The sequence below is a fragment of the Haliaeetus leucocephalus genome, unplaced genomic scaffold (assembly GCF_000737465.1).
Source record: "Haliaeetus leucocephalus isolate CR32 unplaced genomic scaffold, Haliaeetus_leucocephalus-4.0 Scaffold577, whole genome shotgun sequence".
In the NCBI taxonomy this organism is placed as follows: domain Eukaryota; kingdom Metazoa; phylum Chordata; class Aves; order Accipitriformes; family Accipitridae; genus Haliaeetus; species Haliaeetus leucocephalus.
The window spans coordinates 2,371,652-2,386,159 of NW_010973013.1; the positions used below are offsets into that span (position 1 = coordinate 2,371,652).

General features: G+C 45.7%; 1 protein-coding gene across 1 annotated transcript in view; it reads left to right on the forward strand.

The window, feature by feature from the left end:
* Positions 1 to 352: 352 nt before the first annotated feature.
* Positions 353 to 14,508, forward strand: part of CAPN13 (calpain 13) — a 62,260-nt gene continuing 48,104 nt past the window's right edge. The window contains exons 1-3 of the mRNA XM_010577847.1: positions 353 to 589; positions 11,185 to 11,254; positions 12,114 to 12,232. Coding sequence (XP_010576149.1) covers positions 353 to 589; positions 11,185 to 11,254; positions 12,114 to 12,232 — 426 coding nt within the window. The remainder of the gene's footprint in view (positions 590 to 11,184; positions 11,255 to 12,113; positions 12,233 to 14,508) is intronic.

The following is a 14,508-nucleotide window of genomic DNA, read 5'->3' on the forward strand; positions in this document are numbered from 1 at the left end:
TCCTGCTCCATCCCCTACGCTCACTTATGTTGCAGATGTACCTCAATGCTAACACAGCGGCTCGCTAACAGCTTTGCTCTCTGTCCTCAGGGAAGACTCAAAATTGAATCTGTAGCAGTGACAGCACTGGTTTAAGATAAACCAGTTGGGATTTGATGACTACCCTTTCCCCAGGCATTTCCAGCTAATAAGGATTTTGTCACTGTGACTGCCCTCAGCTTTGCAAGCTGCTGCTCCACAATCCTCTTGGGGCAGGGGAGAGGTGTTTGCTTTCCCACACACTCCTAAGGTACCACTTCGGATTGAGAAACTAATGGCAGCCCATGTCTCTCCTTCACAGGAAAGGGACACAATGCTTGCCCCCAGCTCTGCTCTGATGTTGGAGCAGGGCTGGCAAACAAGAGGGGCAAGAGGAAGCCTCCAGAACCTGAAGAAATTTAATAACCAGGACTTCAACCAGCTGCGAGCCTTGTGCCTGAGCCAAGGACTGCTTTTTGAGGATGCCACCTTCCCCGCTTACGTCAGTTCCATTGGTCCCAACCTGCTCCCAGCGGATAAACTGTGGCAAATACAATGGAAGAGGCCAACTGTGAGTTACTCCAGCTGGGGTGTTTTGTAGTCCTGCTGCTGAATGGGAGTGCTGATGGCCAGGGGCTAAAGGCCTTCACCTTGGGGAAGGCAATGTGTGCTAAGCAGGGAAGTAGACCCCAAGGGGAACACTGGGAGTGCAACACTGTAAGGAGGGATCCTTGCTGTGGGATGTGTGGAGGGAAGATAACCTCTATAACATTAATGATTTCACTGGGTACATTTTTGTAGGAAGTTTGTTTCCACCTGTGAACCTTACTAGAACTAGTGTTCCCACTTTGATCTGCTTCTAGAGGTCTTTGTGCAAACCTGAAAAGCTGCCAAATTCTATTAAAGATCTCTGATTTCTGTAATCTAAGCTACTGACTCAGCAATACCTATTTTAAAGTAATTGGGACAAGGCATTAGATGAAATACATTTGTCTGCTGATTCCCAGTTGCAGTTTAATAGGCAGTTGTCATCATCTGGTATATGGATGTTTAAATTGGGAGGTGGAATCACATACTCAGCTCTTTTATCCTAGGACCTAATTTAGGTAATCTTTCTATGGTCCGACTGTGCTGAATAGCACTGCTGTGTACCATTTGCTGCTGGTGCAGCTACTGGATTAGCCACGTGCTGCCCTTTTGCTGTGTTTTGCTGAGGGTACCACTAGTGCCTGGGGCCTTTGGCTTCCCTGGGCTGGAGCAAACCAGTTCATCTCCCTGCAGGCAACACCCCGGGGTGTAGAGACAGTAACTGTGAAACTGTACAAACAGGACAAGACAACTAGAAAAGATTTATTTGGACGGCAGATGCAAGCAGGGCAACGAGGGCATGCTGGAGCTTGGCAGCGTGGTGGCCTTGGCATAGCAGCAGCGGTGGCTGCTGCCAGCATGGACATTGAAAGCCGTGGGTCCCAGAAGGGAAGCAGGCTAGCCCAGGGAGCCTGCATAGCTGCTGAATATGGATGCCCAAATGGAAAGGTGGGAAGCCCCAGCCCTGGTGTAAAAGGAATGTGATGTGGTGAGGTATCACATAGAGCAGAAGCTGCAGCCTGGACACCAACAGGGCGGTGGCTGCAGTGTTGTGGTGATAGGGATAGAGCCTGAGGCTTCAACTTTTCACTACCCACTGCTGCAGCAGGGCCTGAAAGCATCTGAATAATTGTGTATGCAGAGGTACAGGCACTTCCAGTCTGGGTCGATGCTTTATCACATCATTTGGTAGGTGTGGAGGCGCTGGGTGCAGATGTCTGGGTGTTCTCTGTGGAGCTGCTACGAAGGGATCATTCTTCTCTGCAGAAGCAGCTCGTACTGCTGGCTGAACATCTGGGCTTCTCCTCAGGCAGCCTTTCTTCAAATCCAGGTCCAGTGAGAATGCAGCTGGTGCTGCGTTTTTTACACCAGCACTCTGCTTACAGGTTTGTAGCAGGTGGGGATAATCTCTCTTGAAACAGGGGTTATAGTAGAATAGCAACTAAAAAATGCAAAGGAGATGAGTTAGTTGCCACCATTTCCAAACTGAGAAAGACAAATATATGGTAACTAAGCATTAGACTTACAAAAGACAAACATGGATATTAGAAAGGACTCTCAGGGGCATTTTAAAGATGAATAAACTGGAATAAAATGTTATGATACAGTTCTGTTAAGTACTAACCATCCTGGTGTTTTTGCCATTTGGGAGCAGCAGAGAAGCGTAGGATTTCAAAAGCATACAAACAGACTTAGAAACCCAAATGCCACCAATTTTGAGGCACCACAGTGTGGGAAGAACATCTATCCTACTCTAATATCCTGAGAGTTATTTCATGTGCAAAGAGACTGATGTACCTTGCCAAAAGCAGAACCTGCTGCTAGTGCTTGAATTTTGTCAGGTGAGGCAGGTGTTGGAGAATCCCCTTCCATTTTGCTGAATCCATGAAAGTTCTTGTGGAATCGATTTCAAAAATTTGCAGAGGTCCTCTCCTTCCCAGCGCTTCCATTTTGTCAGCAATCACTACACAGTTTCCAGCATCACCCCACCAAACTGACTGAAACCAATTGCTTCCAAAAATTTTCAGTTTTTTTCAGGAAAGAGCAGGATGAAAAGTCATTGGCTTTGCCAGAGCTCTCCTCTGAAAAATTAAACCATATGCTTATGGTCCAGGGTTCACGACGCAAACATTGAAAAGCCATTTCTTCCATTGTAGAGGTTAAGGCAGCATCACTAGCTGATCTTCTACGTCATATTCAAGGGGACAGAAGTTGAGACTGCTGACTCAATTGGCTCATCTGGAACAGAAACCTGGGATGCCAGTGCTGAAGAAGGCACCATTCTAAATTTTTTTTTTTTTTTCCCAGTTTGGCCAAAATTTCTACCTGTAGCCGTTTCCCAACCAGCCAGGCTTCATCCTGCTATACAAGATGCAAGATGAAGGGCAATGGCATCAACTGCTTGGGGACCCCAACCAGAAGTTCTCAAACGTCACCATAACACCCATGCTGTGTCACGGTGACATCAAAGTGTGGCCTCTGTCTCCTGGCAGAACAAAGCAGGGGCAGAAGAAGTTGCTAAAGCAGTCATTGCTTTTCATTTATAGAGCTGCAGATGTTTTGAGCCAAGGGTCAGGAAGTAAATAAAATAGTATTTGCATTTCAAATGTCCTGAAAGGCCAGTGCTGCGTCCAGTTGCCTCTGTGAGTTGGTCCCCCCCCGGGGAGAAGATGGAAGGCTGCAGTTTTAGGAGTCGAAGTGCCCCATTCCTGAAGTTTTTCAGTTGGGCACCTTTCACTCATGCAGAAATGTTCATTCTTTGTTCTTAGGTCATTGCAATGCTAACTTAAGGATACATGATCCCAGGTGTTTAAGCTACCTAAACTACTTGGCAGAGATACCTATAATTTCCCCAAGGGAGACTGTTTCCTACCTGAATACATCTCCCAGAGAGTGTAGTTGCATCCTGCCGACAGAGCATAGCCAATTTAACCTATATCTATATTTTTCTCAGCCTCCACCATTAGCTCCCTCTGACATTAAAAAAATGTGGCTGGAAACGTACCTATGACAAAATTTGGCATCTTGGTCCTAATAATCTCTTAGCCTCCGTTTTCTGAGTCATATAGTATCTGGTTAGCAATTATAACTGCTGTCATTGTTCCAGATCCAAGCAGTTGAACAACATGCTGCTTCTATTTTACCTTGTACATTGTCAAGAGAATTGCCAATTGTGTTCAGAGTTTGGGGTCTTCATATCTGAGGGTAATGTATAAAGTAGAGAGAAAACAGCTTGATTTTCAGGCAGCAATAGTCAGTGGTGACAGTCAGAAACAACTTATTTAGACTTAAGTGAGCTGATTTAATATGGGAATCCCTCAGGGAGCAGCTGGATCAGGAGCACCAAGACAACATTTGAAATGTCACTTTCCCTAACTCTGCAGTAGTTGCAGTTTCCCATCAGATGGGGACTGCTCCAGGCTGTGTTTTCATCCCCAGGCCCTTAGTCTATGTCCATTGAAATGGGTGCCATTTGTAATAGAGATTTTGCATGTGGAACTTCAAGCATTACTAGAGGTGGGGCTTGGAGGTACCAGACACAACAGGAGCTCTGCAATGAAATGGTCTTTTGCTTCACCCACACTTTGGAGAAATGGAAGAGAAGTTCTGTTTTGGACTGAACAAGGTATTTTCTGTAGCTAGGCTTTTCTAAAGAACAGTCAAAGGGAAATTCTCCTTGAAGAGTTATGTCAGATTTTAAAAACTGAGATGCTCCTTTAAAAAAATGTTCAGAACAGATTCTTTCCTTGTTTAGTGCTTTTCCTTCACACAAGCAATTGAGTGGAACAGAGGAAGTCACGAAATGAATTGCTGTTGTTGAATACGTGTTTTTCATCAATTAGTGTTCAGGCTAAAGATTTTACTCTGTTCTGATCATAAGGCATGATACTATACAGATGCAAAAAGAAAATTCACTGTTGCTAACATTGGTTATATTTTCAAACATGGTATATGTGAGGGGAAGAGAGATTACCATGTGTGCAGCAGTGCCTTGGCCCTGCACCAGGGTTAGCCCACCATTGCGCTTGATATGGTGCCCATTATAAATGTTAAGGATAGTCACTGATCTTCAGTGCTTATGCTTTAAAAAAAAGGCTAAAATGGGCAGAGGGTGAAGTTGCTGAAAATTTTTCTGAATGTCTTCAATGTCACAGACTGCTGTTCCTGCAGCTGCTCACCCTTCATCTCTGGGGGACCCTGGGGCTACCTTATGGAGTGAGGGATTGCTGAGCAAGAGCCTGTCCTAGGAGGGTCCATCCCCTGTTTAACATGGGCTATGACCTCCATGTGAGGCCACCAGAAGAGAGGGAAAAGCTGCAAGCTGGCCAGTGGACCTCTGAGTGTCATCATGAGAGAAATCCCTGAATGCCTCTAATGCGACTAGTAGGAGGGTGCGTGGTGAAAGGACTGTCTGAAATAGCCGACATGGGTTTCCTCTGCATATTCACAGTCTGTTCGTAGCATCAGGGCATGGACTCCTGGGTATTTGCCTCGTGTGTCCGGTGTCAGGGGAAGGGAAGAGTAGGGTCTAAAAGAAGTCCTTGGATAGAAGCCGCAGAAAGCGGCTGCTTTAATGTAAACTTGAGCGAGAGAAATGCCTTGTTCCCTTAGCAGAGACTTAGGGAACCGTGCTATTGCACTTAGTATCTAAAAAGCATTGGCAAAAATGATAGAGTTTAAGTCAAGGCTTGTTTGCTGGGAAAAGTGATTCATCATTTCATTCAGTAATTTTGCAAAGGGGCTTGCTTGCATTTTTTCCTCTCTTCCTCTGTCCCTTCCCAAAGCAAATGTCACCTTCTTTCAGCGACAGAGTGCCTGTCATGATTCTGCACTGGTTTTGGTGATTATTTGTTTATTGGCGTTTTATTTGATTTCCAGGAATTAAATCAATGTTAAGGAATTTTGGACCCAAGAACTGACTAAACCAAAATGAATCCTTTAAAAAAATAATTTTGAAATTAGGATCTTTCCAGACAAATAACCTGAGCTGGAGTTCCTGCTGCATCAGCCTTGGCTTGTCTGTAGATTGAGGGGTGAAAAAGACAGATTTTATTCAGGCAAGAAATCAGACAACAGTTTGAAATGTACCTAAAAACTTAGCTCTAACAGCACAGGGGAAAAATGAAGACAAACCTAAAAAAACCCCCAACAACCCCCCCCCCCCAAAAAAAAAAAAACAGGAAAAAGAAATGTGGATTGTCACATGAGCTGTTTTAATAAAGTAAGTTATGGGAAATGTGTGGCGAGGAGGGATAGTGCTGTCCTGCACTACCTGCAGGTCTGTCGCCATGGGGCTGTTCTCTGGCATGAGCCAAAGCTGCTTGCCAGCTGTTCGTGGCGGAGTTCACAGCTTCAGTATTTCCCAGGGGCCACAAGGCCCTTGGATCCTGTTCAGTATTTCTCCTTGATGAAAATCAAAATCAATTCACCTTATTTTCGAGTGTGCGCGTGCAATCAGTGTAATTGAACGGGAGCAGCATTTCCAGGCTGCCATTGTCTCAGCCCTTGCCTACTCAGCTGATTGCATCTGACCTCAACTTCAGAGTTCATCTCTCCGGGCCGAGGAAGCTGCAGTGCATCACCATTTATTACCTCTGTCTTTCTGCACAGGCTGTAGATGAGGAGGGTTTATTTGCATACTATCTCTGGCCTCTGTTGCTTTTGGAAAGGGCTGATTGTTGTCGGGGTATGCACACATGCCGGGTTAAGGGGAAAGCACTGCTCCTATGATGGTTTGCTGACTCACCTGCTTCCCTGTTTCTTAGGCTGGGGAGTCTGCTAGCAGGATTATATGGCTGTGGTGGTCACGGGGAAATAGTGGGTAATAGCGTGCCACTTTGAAAACTTCAGCTTGTACTGTATGGTCCAAGCAGGAGGTGGCAAGACCTCTAAGGAAACTGCCTCTCAAAGGCTTGGGGTAGACAGGGCTACTGCCCTTGTTTACCTCCTTTGTATTTACCTCGTTTGTTTGTAACTGTCACTGGTTTTTAGCACTGAGCCACACAAAGCAAATAGGTTGCAGGTAAAGTCTGAGCTGGTTTCTGTTTCTGCTGGTTGTTGGACACCAGTCCATCCTCCAACAGGACTTTGCTCTCATGTTTGTGGGCTTCCCACCTGTGTGGAGTCTGAGGACCTCACTCCTCCCTTGTGAGAGAGTGCTGGAGCAGAGCAGGGTTTTTTAAGCAACTAAGGCATTTGTATTGAAAACAGGCAATTAGGAATTGAGCTATTCTGCTGTAAAGCTGGGAACTGAGTTCTGGTGGTGCAAGCAAACCCCTTGAGATTAGCCTGGTTTTTCCCATCCAAGAGAATGTCAAAGAAAAGCAGAAACTAAAAAAAAGTAAAAATTAGGCAGATTGAAGCAAACAGATTCCCAGTTCCCTTGAGGTCTAATAAACGCGAAACTGTGGATAGAGCCTCCAGCCTGGGAAATCCTTTAGCCCCCAAGTGATGGAGAGTGGGAGGATCTATGCGGAGGAGTGTTAGTTTCAGCTTGCTCGGTTATCCTCTCCCTCTCCAAGCTGTCGGAGACAAGTCATTGCAACAGACAGACCTTCGGTGTGACCCAGCACAGCTTATTCTTTGTCCTGCCCTCCCTTGTTACTCCAACTGCCTTAGTTCTGTGTTAGCTTTTCTGTGGGTTTGGGATGTATGACAGTGGCGTGCCTGACCCCTCCTCAGCGCACGGCTAGGCAGTGCCCTCAGCCCAGGGAATTGCAATACCATGTTTGCTTCTTAATTCAGAAGGCACAGCAGTGATGCTGAATTAAGATTTGTCCAGCTGAGAACAGAGTTTGGTTTTCAATCAATAGCAGCCTTTTTATTTTTCTTAATTGGTGTCTGTTAAACAGGGAACACTGTGGCTCACGATGGCAGGACGTGTCAGGAAGGTGGAGCTGGAGCAGGGGAGAGCAACACAAGTACAGCCAAAGGGAAAGATGCGGTGCCGTGGCAGGAACAGAAGCGGGGCTGGGATTTTACTCTAGGGTTAAGGTGAACTGACTGGGAGGCAGCACTGCAAAGAGTCATCTCCTGCCTCTCAGCCCTCAGTGGCCTTGTACCTGCACTCAGGATCATGCTGGGCTAGTGGGGAAATCTGTGGGAAAGTGGCCACGGCCAGACCACCGTACTGAGAAGCAGCCTGCAGTCAGACTGGCTTATGCTGCCTATGAAACCCCACCTCAGGCTTCCAGTTTTCCACAGACATGTCTGACTGTGTCCTTTGCATATGTCTGCACATGGCCTGCATCTACACTACTCACCTCCAGCTTCTTCTGGGGACTTGTTCTTCCTTAAAAATTTTGAGCAATTATAAAAAGAAACTTAGAGTCAGATGCGTGTACAGGGTGCTTTCCTTCCACCTCTCAAATTAATTCTCCGTCTTGCCCTTTGGATAAGCAGTACTTCAGTGGTAAGACCATTCTCTAGAGGATGAACTGGTTTGACCTTGAACTTCTCTTTTATTTTGAATACATAATGAAGTCTTCAGCAGGCCAGGGAAAGCAAGTGATGATAGCTTTGTCCTGGGGGGATGAGTTCAGGCAGAGCGGTTGACTTGCAGCCCATATGGTTGCCTTCACTGCTGGACTTGTAGATACTCTGAGAAGAGACCACGTGCCTCCATGTGCTCCCTCTTCTTTCCCCCTCCAGCTAAAACTGAAAAGTCTCAGGGAAAATGCCACAAACCCTCATCATAATTTCTTGGTGAAACAGGCTGGACAGACTTACAGTTAAATCTGTGGTTTCTCTATTTGTCCTGCAATTTGAGCACTAGCGTATAGTGAGACTTGCACATTTTGTGTAGCGGTAACTGCATAGCTGTGTTTTGCAATAATAGATGATAGTTTCTGGTGTTTTATGTCTGCTGTATTCTTGCCTTTGAAGGAATAGGAGCTAATTGGAGACTTCCTTTCCTTCCAGTTGAGATGGCCCAGATTTCCAAAGCGCTGCACCCATCACAATTATGTCCTCTCTAAGCTCTGTGCTTAGTTCAGGCTGCACACAGCATCCTTCAAGGGAACAGCCATTCCACCACTGATTTCAGGGGTCACGCTCTTCCAGAGCTCTTCGGAGTATCTGGTCTTGCAATTCCCTGCCACTGCCCCCTCCTGCCTTTGCTTCAGCTTCTGCTTGTCCCCTGACCTTCCTTGGCTTGCACCCAAGGCTCTGCAAAGAGCCCATGCTCTGTGCAGTGCATCCCTTTGAAGTGTGCCTATGCTGCCTCTTCTTCTCAAGCCTACAGAGAGGTGGCTACACTCAAAAGCACAAACCTGACGTTAAAACCTGCCCCGCTATTTCTGACCGCAGTGCACACAGCAAGGAGGACTGCTGCCATTTCAGGCAGCGGCACTGGTGTCAGCTCAGTCGGAATTCACCTTCTATTTGTTGCGTGGTTTCTGCAGAGGGACAGCTGCTGAGCAGCCCCTTTTCCATGGCTAGTCACATGCTCTGTGTTGCTTTCCAGTTATTGCCCCCTAAGTCTGTGGGGAGTACACCCCACTGGAAGCAGAGCTTAGTGTGTTGTGGGTGGGAATTATAGTGAGAGTGTTTGACTTCAGCTTTTGTTCTCTCTGAGAGCCACAAAATTGTCTGTATGCACAATCAAGGCATGTTGGCTGGGGCTGACTTCAGATCATGTCTTTTCTGTTAGTTTAGTTTAGTTTCTGTTAATTTAGACAAAATTACTGGTTTCTCTTAGCAAGAAACCTGCTTAATGACTCAGCTCATCCCCGTTTGCTTACTGAGGAGTTGAACATCTTGGTGGGCAATAGGGTATCTGCTGAGGCATCTAATGGGCTGACTTTTCAGCTGGTCTCTGTAACAGGCTAGCAGGATCCACAGTGCACTTAAGAGCTTTATCATCCCAGCACAGAGCAGAGCATCAGCCCCTTCCTCAGGAATCCCATAAGAGAGACATCTGCCTTCCCATTAGTTTCAGACTCTTGTTTCTATATGGTGGTTACCCCCATGGCAGCTCTGCACTGTAGCACGTCCATCAGAGCCCAGCCACCCTGCCTGGGGCAACTAAGATTTCAACAGTCTCAGAAATAATGGGGAAGGGGGGGGGATACCATTCCTTTATGCTGCTAGTTTTCTGGGATGACTATTGGCAAGTCAGACACAAAGGCATAAGCCAAGGTCAGAGCCTTGTCATGCAAGTTACTCTTTCCTGCTTGTGGGAGGTTTTGAATTCACCCAGGTGAGGGAGGCAAACTGCTGTCAGGGTAATAGAGGCAGGGAGAAGATAAAGCTGGGACAGATTTAGAGGAGAAGGGAGAAGGGCTGATCGCTGCTGCTTCCCTGTACGATGACCAACTGCTGCTGGTGGTGACCAGCACTTCTTAGGCCTGCTCCCATACTATGAGTAAATCTCTTATCGCAAATCCCTGAAGTCCTGCGATAGGTGTGGATGGCTGCGTGAAAGCATCTGTCAAGGAAGATACCTGCCTAGGCTGCTTTTCCCAGTGTCAGCAGTGCTGTGGGAGCACGATCTGTCTGCCAGCCTGGAGCAGTAACGTTGTGTTGCGTCTTCTACTGACAGGGAAACTTCTTAGAGGGGTTTGATCACCGTGAAGCCATTTCAGAGAACTGACAGCATTTGCTAATGCTGAGCTCACACAACTGTGTGAGTCACGAGTCGCATTGTGCACTGGTCTCATTTTTGTGCAGCATGTCAAATCAATTGGGGAGAAGAAATGCCAGGGCCTGCTTAAGGAAGAGCTGCTGTATTATTTTTCTTACTCAGATGTTTTTTCTCCCTTTTATCTCTTCATTTTCTTAGGTGCATGATGACTTTCCTATTTAAGGCTGATTGCTCTTTCAAAACAGAGCCTTATCCAGTTGGGGTGTGCCAAGGGTTACTCACAGGGGATGCTCAGGCCATTCCTACCTGAGCACTCAGATATCCCAGACCAATAGCTGACGCAGGTGGGAGAATGGTTCACATTTCTGTGTGCAAATCCAAGCTCTGAAGTGTTTCCCCCTTCACTGCCCAAGCAAGACTCTCAAGGAATGCAAGAAAAATTCTCCCTGAATTAAAAATAAGTCAGCCAGGCATATGGGATTTTGCAGTGAGAGATTAAGCTCTCTTTCTATAGCTTCCTCACCAGAGTGATGAAAAGCAGCCCAGGCTGATCTGTATTAGTCCTGCATGGAAACACAAAAGGCTCAGAGAGTAAAACATTCCCAGACCCAGTGGTGAGCTGAAGTACAGACCCTGATCCTCTTTGCTTGGAAACCTCTGTGTCTCTGCCCTACTGTCCCCCGGGAAACTCCATGATTTTGCAGCCAGGCTCAGAGGCCTCCCTGAAAGGTGTTGGTAGCATTAGAGAAACCCAAATGAAAACTCAGTGAGCGCCCAGCGACAAGTCTCCATCCCTAGGAATAGAGCAGACTAAAGAAGAGATGCCTGAGTAGCTCCTCTGGTTTTGTTGGTGGCAGGCAACACAACATCAGGGCTCAGGAGAAATAGTTTTCAGCTGTGGAAAAGGTAGGCAAGCAAGGGTCTTCAAGGGGCAGGAGCACACTGCTGGCAAAGGCTGGGTACTCACAATGATCTTTGCATTTTCTTTCCTCCAGGAATTTCAGAGAAATCCTTATTTGATCACAGATGGAGTTAGCAGATTTGATATCAAGCAAGGAGAAATAGGTAAGGTCATATTCCTGTTTTGGAAAAGATTGGCACAAAGCAATAACCTGTGATTGCTTTGCTATGTTCTGAGTGCTTGGTGGGAAGACATGGACCACGGTAGCTGCCGTAAACAATCAGTGCAAGTCAATCCAGACTCACACAAGTCCACACACAATTCATTGCAGTTATTTAACAGGATTCCCAAATGCAGCAGCTCTAATCCCTGTTACTTATGTATGGCACCTGCCCTCTACGTATATAAGGATAAGCATAGAAAAGGAGGTCCAACTGAGATCAGGCAGATGCTTCAAGTACAATGATCACAGTTCAGGGGTAAGTAGGCACAGCTCCAACATGTGTAGGACTGAATTTTCTTTTCATCCTAATGTCTTCCTCTGACTCTCAGTGTTTTCTTCCCTGTGGATATTTCTTTCTATCTTCTCTCATCCTTAACCAGACATGTGTCTGCACCCTGTATAGGTTCCATCTTTTTCTCTTGGCCTGTAACCATGTTTGTCTTTGGGAGCAGCTCTGCTCCAATATAGAAAGAAATCTCTTCATATTTCTCACCCCACTGAGAGGTCTGAAGATTTCCTAAAGAATGTTCTAGACTGCAAGTCTCAACATGACCACAAAAGATAGGAGGAGCATGAAAGTAGACAAGGATGGCTGGGTAGCATCAGGATTCCCAAAGGACATTGCTGGTGAATACTGCATAGTGGTTCAGCATTTTTCAGGAGGAAAGGGAGACAGAATAATGTTGGTTTCTCTTAACAAGCTGGTTCTTAGATGTTGAAGTGTGCTCACCTAAAGAGTTAGTTATGGTCCACGACAGTGAGTAACTGACTGAATGCACTGGATTCTTCCCTCCCTTGAGGTGACTGCTGGATGCTGGCTGCCCTGGGCTCCCTGACACTGCAGAAGCAATTTTTGGAAAATATTTTACCAAAGGACCAAGGATTCCAGGATGATTATGCTGGGATTTTTCATTTCAGGGTATGTATTCTCTGCTGTATTGGTACTGCTTGGGCTTGGCTGGTTGGATTATATAGGGGTCCAAACTGCAGTCCCAGATCTCGACATCCTTGAATGCTTTGGTTCTTCAGTGCTGACTCCCAGTTCAGAATTTTGCAGAAAATCCCAGATTTTCTAATGATTCCTTGTGCTCCAGGTGGTGCAATCACGCTTTAGGGAATTTGAAGCCCTTTTCTGAAAATTATGACTCCAGAGGTACAGATACCAGCTGTTCAGGTAGATTTGTGTACATATATGTTTTAGACGGCATTTTGGTGTCTGCTTTGATTTGGACAGTTTGTTATGGCTGTCAGCACAACTGTGCTCTGTATCTATTTGGACTCATTTTCTGTTTCCCTATATACTTCACCTTGCCTTTCTAGCTCGTGGAAATGGCTTGAAATTACAAATCCTTGGAGACAGATCAGAGGAACAGGCTTTTGATATTCTGAAAAGAAGTTTCTTTCAGAGACAAGAGCAAGGCTTTTTAGTAAATCTCACTTTCTACCAACCCTTGAAATTCTCTGAATCTCCCAGGAGGGTGACTGGGATAGTAACTGGCAGGCCCTGCTTGCTTGTATCTGAATCTACCAACTAACTTGTGGGATTAGAAGCACTCGCAGTACCATTAAGCTCCAGAAACTAAACTGGTTGTAGAAAGAATCAGTATATACTCGGCCATTCATCATTACCTTTTTTTCCCAACTTTGCTTTGTTATATGCAGTTCAGTACCAAGCAAAGAGCTCTGGCAGTGGGACTTCTTTGACCCCCTGGAGCTCTCATGGAGCAGCACCAGGAGGATTATCTTGTGGGAAGTCTAAATTTTGCTCCATTCCTTTGCCCCTTGGAATACCAGATGTTTCTGTCTTGGCCCATTTCCAGCATGCAGAGGTGCACTGTATAAGATAAACTAGCTGAATGGACACTACTCCGCTTAAAACACATTAAAAGGATGCAAGCTAGATTGTCGTTCATGAGAGCTTTGAAAAGATTAGTTAGGAGCAATCCTTAAATCTTAAGCAGTATAAATACCTTACAGTATTTGAAAATGTTTTCCCTGTCATCTCATCTGCAAATCAACGCAACTGTTTCTGGCTTTCCTTGAGCAATAAACCCCTGAGAAAGCTACTCTGAATGGAAATGCTTCTCGGCAATGCCTTTCAATTATTCCATCAAAGATATTTTACTGCCATCCACAGGCTAAGCCACCAGTCCTCAGTTCAGTGAAAAATCACAAACAAGGCATATCATATGCTAATATAAAAATTTTAGCTTATAACTTTTTTTCACCCTTTTGGATCTGGAGCACGTTGCGTCTCAGGAGTACAAAGGGCTGCTCCAGTCTTCCTGCACAACACTAGCTGTTTGGCTGCAAGAATTAAGGGTGTTAAGCACTTCATCAGCTGTAGTTAAGAGTGGTAATGTTTTTATCTAGGCAATAATTACAATGATGTTATTTTACCAGGAATTAAGTCAGTCTTGTGTTTGTATAGGAATCACTTTCTCTGCCACAGAAACTCTGATGCTTGTGAGGCAGGGTGTGCCACGCACTGTGACGGTAAGCAGCGGTAGCTCAGCCTGGGAAAAAAACAGAAATATTCTGCAGGGACTACAGGGGGTTATGGCACAGTGCATCAAACCAAAACAGGGAGGATCCACCCTGAGCGTTAATGCCCCTGCTCGCAGGAAGAAACTGATGAAATCTTTAAAGGCCATAAGTGGTCAAGACCTCAGTTTCAGGATACATCCAAAAGGTGCCTTCTAATACCATGGAAAAGAGAGTGGTTGAAAGACATGGGATTTCTCCTTGCTCAATTCCAGAACTGGATTTCTCCAAGATCCCTGTCGAGGAAGGGGAAAAAGGAAGCAAAATAATTACACAGTATTCCCCCTCCGACCAGCAGCACCCTAGGTGTGGTGTTGTCATCTTGCAACTGTCCATTTCTTTTTCCTCCTCTTCTAAGCCAAGGAAAACAAAGTCCTGATTTAAAAGGCTCACCACTAATGTGGAAATGAAGAGCTTCCCTCTTTGAAGCCTGCCTACATAGGGATTCTTTGTTTCACTTACTATCACGTTCCAATCTGCAGTACTTTAAATCCTGAGGGTATAAAGACATTTCATGAAGCCGAACTCTCAAGCCAGAAAGTGAAGGCATAGGACCTCTCTGAAGGCATAGGGGGGAGAATGGCTTCTCCTGTACCACTCTTGCACTCCCAGAGCATCCTAGGACTTTCCATGAGGTTTCTCATTCCCACT